Genomic DNA, 17,203 nt, shown 5'->3' with positions numbered 1-17,203 from the left:
TGTCAAATTTGAAAGAGATTTGTTGAAATCTAAGGAAGGTAGAGTTCCACAAAGTAGTGGAATTTGACATAGTGGGGGATGTTTGTATGCTGGAGGGGGGAAGGGGACAAGGTTGTACCCCCACCATACAAATGTGTAAAATTTCATGGCTTTGTGGATCTATATCTTCCCTCTCTTTGGATGTATCACCTTTAAACTTATACCCTCTCTCGCATAGCCTCCCACGCAGACGTTCTTAGAGGTTTTGTCATGCGTGTGACGAACCCCTAAAAACATCTGCGTGGGAGGCTATCTCTTGCAGTGTTGATGGATATTTTCTTACTTCAAAAAAACAAAAGGGTCTGTTAAAGTAAACCTGAGAATACATAGTGAGGGACGCTTTCTCACTTTCTCTTTGACCTATACCCCATAAGTGAACCTGTTCATAGGCTAGATGACACTTTACATTGCCATCATTAGTTTCCCTTCAAAACGATGGCTTTTTTGAAGGGAGCCCAGTGCTAAAGTTTCTCCTAAAGCAATTCAGTTTTTCCAAAAAATTTTTGTCACATCTGTTTATTTAAATTTGGCTGTCTTGTGACATCATTTTCCTGCCAAAACCTGCTAAAATCAAAAAACAAAAAAACATGATTGTTTGGAATACAAAGTTCCACCATCCTGCAAATGTTGAGCTCAAACAGATAAAAACTGCTAAAGTAGTTCCTAAGTGGCCACGTTTGGCATCCCGTTTGCCCACTGTGAAAAGGAAAAGCATCAAAGGGAAGTTTCTTTTTGCTAAAAAAAAAAAAAAGATTATATGCAGGGACAGCATGAACAATGATGTTTTTTTTTCATGGCCTCCTCTGGGTTACACATCTTGTGCCCATATGCACACCTTGTGCTTGCATTTCCTTTCCTGAAACAAGCAATAACTGCCACTTGTTCTTTAGAGTACTATGGTAAGCCAGAACACTTAACAGTAAATAGTACCTATGAACTCACTGTGAGTGGAACAGTAAGTTTTGATGCCCTTGGGGCTTTATTGTGTCAGTGTGGCTAAAATTACAAAAATGATAAATAAATAATAGGATGTAAGTAAGAAATCATAATCTGAATAGCTAAGAATGTAAAAGTGAGAGCACTTTCTCACAACATAATAGGTGTGGTTAAATATTTTTAAATACAGTAAAATTAAATAACTTCAACACACCGCTTGTTCGACCTTCAATTTCTATACACTTGCCATGTCAAAGGCAATATTCTGGCATTGATTGTATGCACAGTACAATCAAAGCTGTCTAAAATCCCAGTTCCCAACTTGAAAAGAAAAATGAAATAATAATGAAAATGTTTTGGTATGCCTATCTATTAAAATTAATAATCCCTACATGTCCCCTTTACTCATCCTAAATGTACTCCAGATAGTTCTCGACAGCATTTTTGCTATCATTGTAGTATTTCAAGACACGGTCAAATTCTTTTGGTTCTAGGTCAACAAGATCAATACTGTAATGAAATATATCACCAGCTCTCATTTCAACCATTGATGCAGTGGACATACTTTTGTTTCGTATTTTCTGAAATGCTATCATGACGGATGAATCCTTTGCAGTACTCGCAACAGCAAATTTACAGATTCTAAGAACTGCATCATGCAAATTATGACTGTCTTGAAAATCAGAGTACAAAACTGAAGTTTCCTCTGTCTCAGAGGAAACACTGGAAGTACTTTGTGATAAGCCGTGGGTAGTTCCATTAATGGAAGCTACTGATTTCCACAGAGGTGAAGTGTAAGGGCCATTGACACCCAGTCTGTCCCTGACACAAGGGTTACACTCAAAATGTCTGGTGACTTTCTTATACAGTTCATAAATTCCTTCTACATCAATATCATCTAGTTTCTGCAAAGACAAGAGACATTTCAAGACTCCTCCAGGTCCAAACTGAAAGTTATTGAAATTATAGATGCTTTGTATATCGCTTTTTGACTTGGAATACTTGCTTCCTTTGCATTGCTGAGAAGTTGGTAATCTGTTGACTTGGCCCAGTGATGTTGTTCCTTTCCTTGAGTCACTTATAAGGATTTCAAGTACAATGCCTAAGAATCTTTGAGTTAAGATACCCACAGTCCCACATTTATGACCCTCTTTAGTTGCGGTATTTTTTCCCTTACGAACACCTTTTATTGTAGCATCCTGCTGACCTTCAGCCGCAGACCCACCGCCCTCTGTAGTCACATTGTCCTGGCAACTTCCATACTTTCTATTCACACAATCCTGACATTTGGTACAGTCTGCAGATGCACCCTCTTCACATTTGACGCAGTTTGTAGTCACACAATCCCCAAAGTTGTAGCTACCTGTTGTCACGCCATCTATACTCTTTTCAACTGCCATCACATCTTTGTCTGAACTGTCCATTTCCTGTAAAATCTCTTCAAAGTACATTTCAGCACAGCACACCTTACCAAGCTGAATCGCTTCATTTACCAACTCTTCAGTAAACATTGCTTTGCCGTTGCAGAAAACACGCAAGTTATTTTGTGGGTCTGAAACCAAGCATTCCAAAGAATATATGACCCTTCTTGGTTCTCTTGAAAACAAATCCAAAGGGCAATACTTGCTTTTTCTTTTATATCTCCCTTCTTTGACCTTTGATGCCTGTAACATGCAGTAATGGCAGACAGAGTACTTTATGTCTCTGCTTGGATCAATGTAAGGTGAAACAGGGAGAAATCCGCATTTCGGTTTGATCTCCACTGAAAAAGTTGGATTTTCAGCATCGGTTATACCCACTGATTCTTTAGAGGGCGGAGAAGACAGAGAGTCATTTGAGACGAAACAGAAGTCCGGCATAACGACACCAACAAAACAACTGCCATCAATTTCTTTATTCAACCTGTGTTTTGGGCGATAACCTTGGCAGATTTCAGTCATTGCAAATATGAAATCTTGTGGAATAGAAACGACCTCTCCAATACGCACATAGCGATGTCCCATAAGTGGTGTCACAACGTGTCTCATAAAATCAAGGTTGTGCCATGATTCCCTTACACAATCTTCATCTTTCAATCCAGACGATTGTTTACATTCCTTCTTTCTTAGCCGCAGAACTTTTCTCACTTTAGTAGAAGATACCACTATAGTCCAAGCTCCTTCGCAACGATAAGTCCAATCCCTTGGATTGCTAAAGTACTCAACGACGTTTAAATTTTTCGGCGGGATATCTAAAGAACTGTGAGCGGCCATGTTGGAATACAAATTGTGGTACACCTCATGGGCGCGTACATGAGTGCACGAAGTTAACGTTATATTTCGTGTTGAATACATGACAGCAATACCAGTACCACGTGGGACATTTCAAATATGGCGGACAAGAAGACCCAGAATATCAAGAGAAAAAGGAAATCGAGGTCAAAAAATCCAGACGATTTTTCGTTAGAAGATGTGCTTGCAGTAGGCGGAGATAAGGTCCGTGACATTTGCTCTCTTGAGGTCGCAAGATGCAATTCTAACAACTCCTGAATTGAAAATCCTTTATCTGGTTGTTCGTACCTGGAAATTTGGTTTTGAGTTTATAATTCATATTTTTCTATATGTGTCAGGATGATTTCGAAATGATTAAAGACTTGGATGTATCAGGTGATTATGTTGCTGGTGACGAGAATTCTGGAATTATAGAAACAAAAGAGGTAACTGAAGAATGTCTAAGCTAAATATTTGAGGACTTGTTAGTTTTGTTTGTTAATATCAATTAAACTGTATAGACTGTACACTGAAATTGTTTAAAAATTGTAAGTTTTGTTAAGCATGGACGACCTGATAGTAAAATATGTACTATTTGCCCTCTAGATAGTGTCATTCATAAAGGAACTTGGCTTGGACAAGCTTCACTTCAAAGATGAAAATATCAAGTAAGTGCGATTTTGTCAATGAATTCCCTTGTAAGTGCCTGGCCATGGGAAACCAGAGAAAATCAAGGTCTAGTTCAAGCTATCAAAACAGTGGTGGATCCAGGGGAAGGGCCCACCCCTGTCCCTCCCCCCCCCCCCGCCCCACCCTTATTTTTAGTCCTCACTGAGGTCCGAAGGGCTGAAAAATTGATATATTTATGATATATTTATATATATTTGTCATTAATAATGAATAAATAAATGAATAAATAAATAAATTAGTCTTGAAAGACAATGGGAGTCATGTAATGCCATATTTCCACCTTCCCCTTCGATCAATAATTAATAATATTTAGTGTGTCTCTTTTCCTTTGACAGAGAGAGCATTAGGGAAGAAAAAAATAACAAATCAAGCAACCAGCCTGGCAATACAGAAATTCCTAAAAGTAATCTTGATGAGAAAGAACCAAAGAGAAAGAAGGAAAAGAAAAATAAAGCTAAAAGTGATGCAAATCAGAAACAATCTGCAGATTCTAAGAAAGTTTTATCTAATGTTGCCCAAGTACCTTCATCTGATAAGAAGCTGGTCCTTCCTGAAAGGAGACAGGGTCCCCATGAAAAATTACTTATTACTCCTGGTGGGCTGTGGTATGATCTGGTAAGTATTCCAAGGGATTATCTTAATCATGAAGGATGGGAGCCAGGAAAAACTTCCAAATGACTTCTGCCAACTCACTGCAAGGTTCATCCAATTATGCATTGTATTTTTTGTGAAAAACAAAGAGAGAATTTACATGTAGTTTTGACATGATTATACTAAAATACTAATTTTAGGGCCTTGTTCCTCATGCCCCTTTTATTTAATATTGATTTTAGGTTACCTTACATGTACCGGTATTTTCTGTGCTAAAATATTTGGGCTACCATGTTCCATGTAACGTGCGCCCCCCTTCTCCCCTGTAGTCATGATTTTTATTGTTCCAGAGTTAGGAGTAATGTCCATGTAGCTAACAAACTTTACATTGTTAAGACTGCTGGTAGAAGGTGGAAATTTTTTACCAGAGATGCTTTTTTTATTATGATTATTATTATTATTATTACTAAGACTGAATTGACAGATTGATGCTCACCTCAGAAAATAAGGAGGAATTTTCCTTGGGACCCCCTGATCATGAATTAGATATTTACAGTGAATGAACAACCTGCTTTCTTGTCGAATTGATAAATTTATTGACATCTGTTAGCTTTTTTCCGATAAGTTCAAGGCAAGCTTGGTGGGTCAATGTTTAAAAAAAGCAGTCAAAATCGAAGATGTTTTGCAGGGCCTGGCATAATCATGCAACATTGAGGAGTAAATAAAAGGGAATCTTTCAGATGCACATTTTGACTTCCAAAACAAGCATCTTATGTTCTATTTTTTATGCCACAAAAATTGTTGTGTGTGTGAAACCTCTAAAAAAATGTCCAAAACTTTGACGAGTGGCAGCATAGTAGTAGAACCTTCCCTGTAAATTATTTAAGCAATTGATGAGTATTTTTTCTGTAGATTGTGGAAGAGAAAACCACCCAACTGCCTCCAAGTCCTGCAGATGTTACCCAGCTCTCTGAGGAAGCAGCAGAACTTCTGGCGAATGAAGTTCGACTCTTTGAAAAAAGTTAGTGCATAGCAGTGAAGCTGAAAACAATCTTTAAACTTTTCCATGTCTTTCCTCCATGTGCAATGTCTATTTGAACTGAAACTTTTAAATTCTATTGAATTGTTCAGCAATACAGTAAGCCATGGTCATCTCTTGTCTTGCAGTGAAAGCTAAAGAGAAATCATCAGATTCACAGTGGTTAAGATCAGTTGTCAGCTCAGGGACATTGAAAGATAAAGTTGCTGCTCTTACCATCCAAGTACAGGTTAGTTTTTTTTTCCATAATAATTGTCATGTTACTATCCTTACTTCATTGTTTTATATGTTTACCTATTTTAATTTTTTACTGTAAAATTTTATCACTTTGGTTTTCTCATGAACTAGGTAGTCCGAAATGACCACATTTACTGTTGATTAACTTAGCTTTTCCAAGTGTAACTTATATATCTGTCTCTGAATTTATTTATTTATTTTTTGTTATGTACGTTTGAATTGTGACATTAGTTGCAAGATACATGTAGGAGCTGAATGTTTCAACACTGAGTCCAGAACTTCAATAGCTTGGAGTCTAACTGTCGTTTGCAATGCATATACTTTCAATTTTGTTTTATTTTATAGGAATCTGCTGTACATCGTCTGAAAGTTTTGGATATGTTAATTAACATGGCCAAGAAGAAAGGAAGAAGAGAGAGTATTATAGCTGTAGGTTAGTTGCGTGGGTGTAACAGAGAACTTTTATTAGCAACTGAGATAGGGGTAAAGAGTGGCTAGAAAAAGACTTCAGGAACAAAAACAATGAATCTAGATGTACAGGTGTCTAGAGAATAAAGACCTTGATAACACAGACCCCAGACCTAGTGCTTCATCCAAGCGAACAAGATGTAGTTTCATGCAATTTCCAGTCGTTATGTGCAACATACTAAGTTAGTTTTGAAGACAAGTTGAATGTAAATATGAATATAATATGAAAGCCTTCTCTACTAGTTTAGAATCTGGAATTTATGGGTGTCTGTGGTCACAGCTGAAGGAATGAGGAGGCTGGGTGGGCCCGTGCCTCCCTCTCCCCACCTTACCCCCTGCTCCTTTTTGAGAAAATGTTCTTAAAAGAAGGCTTCATTTTGCGAGGACTCTGCCCTCTGGCCCATTCCAAACAAATGAAAACGACTATTAGCAAGGTTACTTTAAGTAAGAAGAGAGATTTATTTGTGTTCCTTTTCTTGCATATTCTCAGACATGTTGAAAGAACTTTGGATGACATTGCTGCTACCAGACAGTCGCAAGTTGAAAACATTTGGTCAGGTTTGTGAGTTTAAATTTGCCATTAAGGATGATGAGACTGTTATTTTTGTTAGTATGACTTAAGGACCATCCTGATTAATAATATCCAAATTGAGAGACCACAGTTGTTTTCCCAATTATAAAGACTGCTTGGTTCCCTGTTTGGTCTTTTCCCTTTTAATGTGCCACTCTTTTTGTTGTGTTAATTATTGTGATAAATTGCAAGACTGAGCATACGAAATTTATCTTGGAAAAAGCAATCAGAATGCTTTCTGCATCCCCAAATAGAATTCCATATTGAGAAAATTTTCACACATTTTTCAGTTGAGTTCCTTCTGAAAACCAAACCAAACCAAACTTGTTGGCCATTCACAATGCACACGAAAATTCAAGTGAATCAGTCAGGATCTTTGAAGCAAGCACAGGTAGCCAGGGAAAACCAATGTGGCAGCAAGGGGCAATTCAGAAGTTTAACTTCTGATTTGTTGAGAAAGTGGGGTGAGAATTGTAGCCAATCACAAGGAGTTACAATGGAAATTAAATATGTATTTTTTTAAATCACGTTTGTTAATCATGACTTTGTGCGCGCTTATTGAAGTCAATCTATGTTTATTTTTAATGTTATTTAGCGGATGGGTTAGGTTAAGTATGTTTGCGATCTGGTTTTTGGTTTCAGCAATCTTTAGCGTCTTTAGTGGATATTGTCAGCAAAGGAGGAGGCTGGGATGAACGGGACAGGTGTCTTATCCTCTGGCATTTTGAAGAATTACTCAAACAAAGATATAAGGAGTACATTGGAGTTGTTGAGGTAAGCCATGCCAGGGATTTTAAATATGGAATGAATAATTAATGCACTGTGCTTTCTATGTGCTCTTTCACCTCGAGTAGAACTTCACCTGCAGTTCAGATAGTAAAGACAACTGACAGCAGGAAGAGAACAGAGCAGAAAGAACGTCGTCAGACGTTATAAGAGTTACAAGGCAGTGATTTTGTTACCTCTGCGTCCTGTGTCCCTGACACATAAAAATTCCCAAAGACGCAAAATAATTTGTGGCATGCGTCCCTCAGGACACTCACACAAAGATCGATTGATCGATCTAAAGAATTTTTTTTAGAATAACCTGTTTGTATGATTTCTGTGGCTGTTCTTGTGGCTGTTGTTAAACGATGCTTATTTCTTTTAGTCTTTGTCATGCTTTACAATAGAAGGAGTATATTTTTATTTCAGTAAACTGTAGTACAGAGTTTTGAAGTTTGTCTTCAGATTAACTGGGGCTCAATGATTCTGAACAGGGACTCATGATTTTTCACAAGAAGAGTCCCAGGACTCGCCATAACTATTTGTGACAAAGTCCTGACTGATAGGGGGATAGAAAGGCTCTCGTTCTCTCCCTCTCCCTCTCTTCCGTTTTTCTCCCACTCCACCAGTTTCCATTTCGCACCGCTCCTCATTATCTGAACACTAATAACAGGCTACGTTTCGCGAGCAGGGCGACGGCAACGAGAATTGAAAAATAAAATACGTTTTAATAAGTAAATAAATAGCAAGTCTAATGAGTGGCAAACAACAACAACAACAACAACAACAACAACAAAAACAAAACGACTCTGCACGCGCATTACACTTTAGGTACATTTCGTTGCCGTCATTGCAAGATTACAGGTCGGTTTACCTGTTACAATTTGTCGGTTTGTCAATTTGTCAATTTGTGTTTGTGAAAAAGACCTTTTTTGGTGGGCATAAAACTCGGCCCTACTTTAATTTTTAATATCGGCCCTATGGTAGACCTGTATTTATTTTTGCGTTTTCTTCAGGTAGGAAGATCGTCCAATAAATCGTATCGTAGGTAAATTGGCTTTTGATTTGGGCCGAAAGATTGCGTCGGAAAAACGAATCTAGTATATACTCGCCTTGCGAGTGTTCAAATGAGGAGTGGTTTTTGTGGAGGACACACGACGACAAATTTTCTTTTCCTTTCTGAACTTGAATGAGCTCCTCTAGACTTCATTTCCAGTAAATTTTGACTGAAAGAGTTTGAAGAGAAAGCGAATTCACTTAGTATTGTAAAATACGTTTTTACTGCCTTCGTCACAATCGATGCTTATAAGTTTTGTATTTGCAGTTGCAAGTTCGTACAAACAATTGGGGATAAAATTTTAATGGTATTGGTCATTTTTCCTTTGGTTTGCAGAATCTTCTTCACGATACTTTGGTTAACATCAGAAGCAAGATTTTAGGTGAGTAGAGATGGCTTGAAACTCGCTAGCTAATGAGCTGGATTCCAAATGGCAGTAAATTGAAAATATTTCCAGATTAGATACAAAAAGTTAAGACTTTATTTGGTCGAATGGCGCCAAACACTTTCAGTATTCGAAGTGCGTAATTATTACTCCTTACCGTCCCACTCCACCTCCAAGAAAAAAACCGCTCTTATCTAGTCATTTTAAAAACTCGCAAAGATATTTTAAGAGAAAAGACAGACTACACGCCCTCTAGATTTATTCTGCTGATTTATTAATTTTGTTTTTTTTATTCCTACAGGCACTGTTTTTGATTTGCTGTGTGAGAAACCTGAGCAAGAGCAAGTGAGTTATCCAGTTAAATAAACCTTTTTGCATGTGACACGTGGTCTGATACCCAAAAAACCGTGAACATCAGAAAGATTTATGGAATGTTATTGGTTTGCAATTAAAATGAGAATCAGGCATGAGGAAACAAGGGGAGGGAAAATTAGAAGAGTGAAGGGAAAAAAATCCGTGCTTAAAAAAGTGCCTACAGTCGGTTATTGTGGTGATCGTGGTGACTGTGGTCATTGTTGTCGTTGTGGTCATTCACCATTTTCACATAGACCATAATGTACCTTGTTTCCCCCCGCCCCCCAAATTGGAAATTGGAAACTGGAAACAATGGTTATGTAAAATTTTGGGGGGTAAACAAGGTGTCTATGTGAAAATGGTGAATTGTGGTCATTTTGGTCATTATGGTCGTTATAGTCCTTGTTATCTTCGTGATCATCGTGGCTGTCGTGGTCATTGTGGTCGTCTTGGTTAATTATTGTGTGTTGCCCTGGTCGTCATTGTGGTCGTTGTCTTTACGGTCGTTGGAGTAAAACTTTAGACATATATCTTATTTTGAAAGCTGTAAGCATTGAAAAGCTTAAGGTAGGACAAGAGAATTAGTGCCCGTAGAAGGCTTGATGGAAGATGGCCAACAGAAAACCCACAGAAAAAAACCCCGTCTGTATCCACACCCCTTTTTCTCCTCTTCGTACAATGTCCATACCCTTTCATAGCTGTCATATTGACATTGCAGGGGTAATTCCACTTCACTACTACATTCAGGACTAACGAACACCGGGATGATGCTTTAGATAAAATGATTGGCAGTACCTATACATAGTACTATTTGTATATCAGCATTTTTGAGTTTGGTTTCTTTAAATGGAGGGGTTAATTTTCGTTATACTTTACATGTAGGTCTTGTTGAGTCTTCTTATAAACAAAATCGGTGACCCTGACCGAAAAGTCGCATCAAAGGCAGTTTATCTCACAAGAACCTTAGGTAAGGAGCAATTTTCAAAACAAAAAACTATCTTTGGTAGGTAATAAGTCAATAATCTTTTAAAACTAGTAGAAATCAAAGATTGATGAAGTGCGGGTTTGCATTCGTGTGTGATATAACGTGGTTTTGAGTCAAAGGAGAACTGGTGTGATATTTTACAGTTTTTGAGTGAAAACGATGCAATTTTTACTTGCATGAAAACGGGGTAAATTTGCGTCGCCATAGACTATTCTTGATTTATTTTTGCCGCAGAACTAAGTAAGGAAGCGGCCTGTTAACCTCGGTAACTGTTTATCTTTGTATAAGAGTTGTTCCTTCAATGTCTCTTCGAGCACGATTAAGGTTTTATTTACACCAGTCCGTGGAAGTTTGAAAATACATATAACCGCTTCCGTTCACAGTTTCCGTTCACACTTAAACGATGTAAACAATCATGAGGCAGTTTAAGTAACGACGTTTTTGAGCGACACATGTCAACCAGTAGTAAGTCTTCATCCCTCTTGATATGCCTTGATGTTACCAGATTTGTATTGCTAAGTGTCTTTACTCTGATAGAGACCAGAGACGATCTGCTAGTAACTTTATTCAAAATCACGACCCAAGATTGCAAAAAGTCCACTTCCAGTTGACGCGCGTTGCTTAAAAACGTCGTTGCGTAAACTCCCTATCGTAAACGGTCTCTAAAGTTGAGTCGGTACTTCATAAACTGATGATATTGTTCTCATCATGTGGACAGCTGTAGCTGTTCCTGTTCAAAATTGTATGCGTTTACACAGTCTTAGTATGAAGCTCTTCCAAACCCTTAGCTGAAGCGAAGCGAGCCCTTTACTCAGAAACTAAGTGTGATCGTTTGTTTTTTAGTCACTAAGCATCCTAACATGAAAGTGGTTATCACGAAAGAGATTGAGAAACTGCTGTATAGACCCAACATCTCCATCAAGGCCCAGTAAGTATGCTGAACTCATCTCCTACAAATCCAGGGGAGTATAGTGAGGTGTATCTTTATCAAACCCCAGGGAATTTAGTTAGCTGTATTTGCATCAAATCCCAGGGATCAAAGCTAGCTGTATCTGAATGAAATCACAGTAAGTATACTTAACTCTATTTCCGTCAAATCCCAGGGAGTCTTGTGAGTTGTTTATGCATCAAATCCCAGGAAGTATAGTTAGCTGCATCTGCACCAAATCCCAGGGATTATAGTGAGCTGTATCTCCGTCAAATCCCAGGGAGTATAGTGAACTGTATCTCCATCAAGGGCTAGTATAAGAATATTGAAGTGGAATTGAGTTGCTTGGAATACTTGTCGTAAGTACAGAAAGGTAGAGATCATGCGTAATCAAGGAGTGAAAAAAAAAGAGAAGAGGAAGGAAATGCCAAAGGTGAAACCCGTTTTTGAATAGAAAAAAATTAAAAATCATCCTGTCACGGGCAAAGGACAAAGAAAAATCTTGAGTCCCTGACAGAATATCAAACCTATGATCTTCCAAACACTGGGCGGGTTGTTTATACACTGAACTAAGGAGAGACTCGTGCAGAGCTATGCAGTTTACTAGGTACATACGTGGCACGTATGCTTCCTGCATACTGCTAGGATCAGCAACGTCGACAGCCTAGCTATTATATGGTGATAGATAAAAAGGATTGCATTTTTTCTTTGCTTCTTCCTGCTTACGTTGCCATTGCTTTTGAATTTTGTTGCAGATACTTTGCTGTATGTTTTCTTAATCAGCTGATCCTTACCAAACGCGATCGTGAACTTGCCACCAGACTTATTTCCATTTATTTTTCATTCTTTGGGGTAGGTTCTCTTTAATTTTGCTTTGTGTGTAATTTTTTCCCCTACTGTTTTAGGATCTCTTCTTAAGAGCGGTTAAAGGTTTTTCTTTGTTGTTTGAACACGTAACTAATTGCTCTCACGTTTTTATTTTTTGTTGTTTTTTGAAAGGCGTTCTTGAAGAAAGGAGAGATGGAAGCAAAGATGTTGAGTGCTCTTCTCACGGGAGTCAACAGAGCTTTCCCATATGCCCAAGGTATTGTAACGTTTTTTTTATTTTTGTAACATAACCATTTAGAGCCAGTGCAGCAGGCCCTGTCTCATCCCCAGTCCTCCATACACGGTTGTTCCCGGGGCTCGCGCGGTGTTATGAGAAAGATGCACTGCTGCCCAGCCTTCCCATGTTCACTGCGCCCACTTTTTCCCGTGTTGTATTGGCGCCAGTGGACGAGCCGGTAACAAGCTTATAACAATAGGGGTCCCTGCACATATGCACAACTAACGGAACTAAATCAGACTTTTTTCACGTTGTTAGATGAGGATGAGAAATACAACGATCAAATCAACACACTTTTCCGAACTGTGCACATTGGTAGCTTTAACACAAGCGTCCAGGTTTGTGGAAGCCGAGTTAGTAAACAGATTTCCTTCTTTCAATTCTGATTACCTCAGTATTATGAAAATTAATATAATTTGTTGAAAGGAATCTCTAGTCCCGTCGTCTACCAATTGTTTAGTGCTCAATGTCTTTCCTGTATCTTTCAGGCTTTAATGCTACTGTTTCAAGTAATGGAATCAAGGTATTTTTTTGATGTCTGTAATCATTAAGACATCCAATCGTTTTAAGCAAATAAAAAGCCGCTCCAAGTTTATCTCGGAAACTCAATATATATATTTTTCCTTTTCAGGCAGTCTGTGTCAGATCGTTTTTATCAGGCGCTTTACTCGAAGCTCCTGGACCCGAGCTTAAAGGCCTCTTCAAAGCAGGTGAGTTGCGATTGGCTGAATTCCAACCTGGTGTCGAGACTCATTTACGTAGCAAATGAACTGTAGAAGAAAGGATTCTTAAAGGAGTTGTGTCACCCAATTTCAAAAATATCTTGGTAGAGCCAATAGAGACCTTTAGATTCGAAGACGAGGACAGCTTATTCGTGCGCGCGTTAGCCTGCGTAGAAAGCGTTTCCGTTTGGTTTCGGAGCAAACAACAAGGGACGAGAATCAAAGACCGCGCGAAAAATGGCGTTTCATTTTTTGGCTCTCGTTTCATTTCTCGCGCTGTCAAAACCGAAAATGCCCTTCCACGGTCTTTCTTTTCTCCGAAACCAAACAGAAACGCTTGCTACGCAGACAATGCACGCGCGTGAACCAGCGTCATTTTGGCGGGAAAACGTGATAGCCGTCGTCGTTCTACTATGAGTTTTAGCGTGAATGTCGTAGCGATGGAAACAAGTTATTAAATGTTAGAAGTTTTATCGTTTTGCGATCGGGAAAAGGCTTAACGTCCTTCAATGAAAATAACCGTGCTAACCTTTCTGGCGAAAAAGGTTTCATTTAAGCTTCCCGGGGTGTATTTAAGTGAGCTGTCTTTTGTTTTTTATTTGTTTTGTTAACTTTTGGCATCGTTTTGCTGTCGGCGTCGGAGTTTCGTTAGGGTCCTATTCACGTACGGTATCGGATGAAAGACAGGCTATGTTCAAACACGCTGCCCGAGCACTTGAATAGTGTTGTGGTCACAGGAGTTATATTTAACTGTGTACACATTCACAGGAATTGTTGGTTGTGCAAAGAAGTAAATTGTGGTTTAAGTTTCTCGGAACAAGCGGAAAACAGCGCACACAGCAATTCATTTCCCAGTTTGGCGCCCGATCTTTTAAGTCTCGACCTAGATTTTCAAAAAAGTCCTTCGTCGGATTTCGACCTTTCGCGACTTCGTCGCTCGCGGTCGGCCGCTTCGTGGCCAAAAAAGGCTCGCTCCGCTCGCCAAGAGGTCGACTTGTAGGAAGTCTAGTCTCGACCTTGTAATCAGACACCAACACCTTGCTTAAATTTTGGCTTGGGTACTTGAAAAACTAAGTTGTGTTCAAATATAACTATTCAGCGAGAATCGAACTTGTGCACCCCTTTAGGGTGCAAACTGTGAACACAGCATAATGGGTAAATTCTATTCAGCCTTTTCCTCTTGTTTTGCTTTTAAGTGAGCGATAAAATACATTTTCTGTTGTAAGTATTTCTAACTTTCACGACGTCTCTCCTCTAGGCTGTATTCCTTAATATTTTGTACAAGTCTTTAAAAGCGGACCCATCATTACAACGTGTGAAGGTAGGAAATCGTCTTATTGCATGTATTTTCATAGGAGAATTTCTGACCATGAGGTTAGACTATATATTGGCTTAACATGAAGTAACTGCCCACATCGTCCACAGAAGAAAAGACCCATTCCTTAATTTATTGTTGAAGACACTTTTGACGAGAGCCAGAATCTTTCATTTCATTTAGCCAGAGCATAATCCTTTGTGGTTTGTTACAACAAAACTGTCACTACCCGCGTTTTTTTCCTACGAGTGGCGAATTTTGTTCTTCTGCCTCTAACTCTAAGGTTTTTAACCTTAAGAAAATAATTAAAGCCAGCGTTTTCTAGTCTGCGAGCAGGCTTATACTTATGCGAATTCGGGGAACATTTTGGCGGTGGACATGCTGGAAGCCGCCAAAATTTTCCCCGAATTCGAATATGTATGCCTTCTCGCAGGTTAAGCGTTTTCAAGAGCAAATTACTGCATGAGAATTTGCTGCAATTAAGCTCTTTACTCTATTGAACCCTTGTGCAGTTTTCGTTACTTTCACGCCTTGATTGTAGTGTTATAGTCCTTGAAAATATACTGTTTTTCAGGCATTTATCAAGCGGATATTGCAAATTTGTAGTTTTCAGCAACCATCTTTCATCTGTGGGACGCTGTTTATGATTTCTGAGGTAATTGTTTTGTTTGTTTGTTTTTTTGCTTGGCTTACTTATTAACTATAAGTGATACCAGAAACTCATAAGGGGTTGAGCAACCCCTTATGAGTTTCTGGTGATACACAATAGGGCCATTTATACGAGGAAAAATAAGACGCGTCTTAAATAAGACGCGAACTGTACCATTTATACGAGCATGTCTTATCTAATAAGACACGTCTTAGCTAAGCCGCGTCTTATTTTAGAAGAAATGTGCCGTTTATACGGAAAGTTCGCGTCTTATTTAAGACGCGTCTTATGTAAGACGCGTCTTATTTTTCCTCGTATAAATGGCCCTAATGTTTAAAAGTTCGTCTCGACTGGACCAGACTAAGTTGAGTGAAAATGGAGAGGAATAATATAAGAAGGCGCATGCACGTATCGTCAAAAGAAAAACCTATAGAACCGATCCCGCAGGTTTAGATGAATGGAAAGTCGTAGAATGGGTGTCGTCTTGAAATTTTTATCCTTTCCGTTCTCTAAAAATTTCAAGGCAATATTTGCTTTTTCAGACTGATAAACATTCCCAAAAACAAAACAATAATAAAGAAACTAACGAACATCTCAGTTTCGATACTTCTGTTTGACTGTCTACTTAACTCCTAAGCGGAGCTTCCACTTAAGAACGCAAGCTGTGCTATGCTACAGTTAAGTTACTGCGGCTGCAAAAGTTAACGTGATGTTCAATCTCAGTAGTGAACTAAAACTAGCGAAAACTTAATGTTTATCCCCTCACATGAGTCAGTTTCATTGACGGGAAGTGTCCAAGTCCTTAATGTACTGAAACGCTCGAGTGATTTTGTCGCCAGCGAAACTGACCCCTTTTTAAGACCCTGTTTACATGGAGTGGGGGACCCCGGTCTAGTGGGGTAAGTTTCTTTTGTTTTGTGTCCCCCAGAGCGTGAAAACAAAAGAAACCAACCCCACTAGACCGGGGTCCCCCACTGAATGTAAACAGGCCCCAGACTCCTCCTCTGAACAGGCCCTAAGTATTAAGAGCGCTGGATTCTGTAGAAAAATGACGAGAGATTTAACGCAGTGGTTCGATGTGTGAAGAAGCGTTGCGTGGCGACACAAGCAACGGCTGCAACGGAGATAATACGAAATCGGAATGGTTGTAAACATATTTACTCATTTCAATAACTGAAGTGCGCAACGGATTTAGAATAAAGAGGAAGTTTAAAAGAAATGCGATAAATCGTTGAAATGAAAGACTTTTTTTTTTCTCAATAAAACCGTTACCGATATTTGTCTTGTTTTTAGCTCACGAAACTTAAGCCTGGACTAAAGGGTCTTACACAGCAACCTGAGGTTAGTGAATTAACTTACATTGGTAAGATCATTATTATACAATAGTCGAATTGTATCAAACCTCAGTTAAGCTACCACCTGATGCAATGGTCTCAGTGATCTTTTTGTTCGCCGCATGTACTACGCTACTCAGAGCACGAGAAGAACTTGAAGAAACAAGACGGGTGTACATATTTTGTAACCTAAAAAATTGCATGCAATGTGTTCTGTCTGAAAAGTAGACTTGTCCGAACTTCAGACCTCACGCAGTTCGACTCTTCGCTTTTTGCTGATCGCTTACGGGAAGTTCGACTGTACATATTTTTGGACACGCATCTGGAATCCTCGCAGATTTTGTAGCGGCCAATGACGTCATCGCCAACTTGGCAAAGACGACAGAGCCTGTGATTGAGATCGATCGAAGGTGTTCTTCAAATTTCATTTTTGTTGTTTGGAATGTTTGATATGATGCTAGGGAGACATATTTTTTTGAACACGAAGTTGTGATTTTGTCATTCAGATGTAATTTCTTAACTGAGTACCAGAGCGAAGAAGGACGTACAATTGGCATTATTAACAAAGTAAACGAGACAACTGTGACAAAACTCCTTTAATAAAGACGCTTAAACTCAAGCAGGAAGACGCCTACCAGGACGAGAGTGATAACACTTCTAAAATATGATCACTTGTTTTTATCACTACGACATCTTCACTAAGACCGGAAGTGTTATATGCTTCTGCTAAAACCCGTAGTAGAGTAACGACGCCTATTACGTTTTCCCACCAAAATGACGCCGG

At 38.9% G+C, this 17,203-nt stretch overlaps 3 protein-coding genes across 3 annotated transcripts in view; 1 reads left to right on the top strand and 2 right to left on the bottom strand.

Annotated features, from left to right (window-relative positions):
- LOC140943801 (uncharacterized) overlaps nucleotides 1-17,203 on the bottom strand; it is a 270,540-nt gene that overhangs the window by 83,354 nt on the left and 169,983 nt on the right. The gene's annotated exons all lie outside the window — the stretch shown is intronic.
- Nucleotides 657-3,227, bottom strand: LOC140943786 (inositol-pentakisphosphate 2-kinase-like). The gene has a single exon (XM_073392895.1). It carries the CDS (start codon nucleotides 3,225-3,227, stop codon nucleotides 1,386-1,388), a length of 1,842 nt encoding a protein of 613 aa, XP_073248996.1. The 3' UTR covers nucleotides 657-1,385.
- Nucleotides 3,344-17,203, top strand: part of LOC140943810 (CCAAT/enhancer-binding protein zeta-like) — a 28,808-nt gene continuing 14,948 nt past the window's right edge. Inside the window, exons 1-21 of the mRNA XM_073392922.1 lie at nucleotides 3,344-3,449; nucleotides 3,584-3,670; nucleotides 3,831-3,892; nucleotides 4,250-4,529; nucleotides 5,418-5,526; nucleotides 5,673-5,773; nucleotides 6,127-6,214; nucleotides 6,740-6,807; nucleotides 7,463-7,594; nucleotides 8,979-9,024; nucleotides 9,329-9,372; nucleotides 10,264-10,348; nucleotides 11,210-11,294; nucleotides 12,050-12,146; nucleotides 12,294-12,378; nucleotides 12,658-12,737; nucleotides 12,888-12,922; nucleotides 13,031-13,109; nucleotides 14,380-14,442; nucleotides 15,011-15,091; nucleotides 16,379-16,426. Of these exons, the coding sequence (XP_073249023.1) occupies nucleotides 3,345-3,449; nucleotides 3,584-3,670; nucleotides 3,831-3,892; nucleotides 4,250-4,529; nucleotides 5,418-5,526; nucleotides 5,673-5,773; nucleotides 6,127-6,214; nucleotides 6,740-6,807; nucleotides 7,463-7,594; nucleotides 8,979-9,024; nucleotides 9,329-9,372; nucleotides 10,264-10,348; nucleotides 11,210-11,294; nucleotides 12,050-12,146; nucleotides 12,294-12,378; nucleotides 12,658-12,737; nucleotides 12,888-12,922; nucleotides 13,031-13,109; nucleotides 14,380-14,442; nucleotides 15,011-15,091; nucleotides 16,379-16,426 (1,860 nt within the window). The 5' untranslated portion in view covers nucleotide 3,344. The remainder of the gene's footprint in view (nucleotides 3,450-3,583; nucleotides 3,671-3,830; nucleotides 3,893-4,249; nucleotides 4,530-5,417; nucleotides 5,527-5,672; nucleotides 5,774-6,126; nucleotides 6,215-6,739; nucleotides 6,808-7,462; nucleotides 7,595-8,978; nucleotides 9,025-9,328; nucleotides 9,373-10,263; nucleotides 10,349-11,209; nucleotides 11,295-12,049; nucleotides 12,147-12,293; nucleotides 12,379-12,657; nucleotides 12,738-12,887; nucleotides 12,923-13,030; nucleotides 13,110-14,379; nucleotides 14,443-15,010; nucleotides 15,092-16,378; nucleotides 16,427-17,203) is intronic.

The sequence above is a fragment of the Porites lutea genome, chromosome 7, assembly GCF_958299795.1.
Source record: "Porites lutea chromosome 7, jaPorLute2.1, whole genome shotgun sequence".
Taxonomy (NCBI): Eukaryota; Metazoa; Cnidaria; class Anthozoa; order Scleractinia; family Poritidae; genus Porites; species Porites lutea.
The sequence above is the reverse complement of the archived record's forward strand: the minus strand, read 5'-3'. Positions and strand labels throughout refer to the sequence as shown.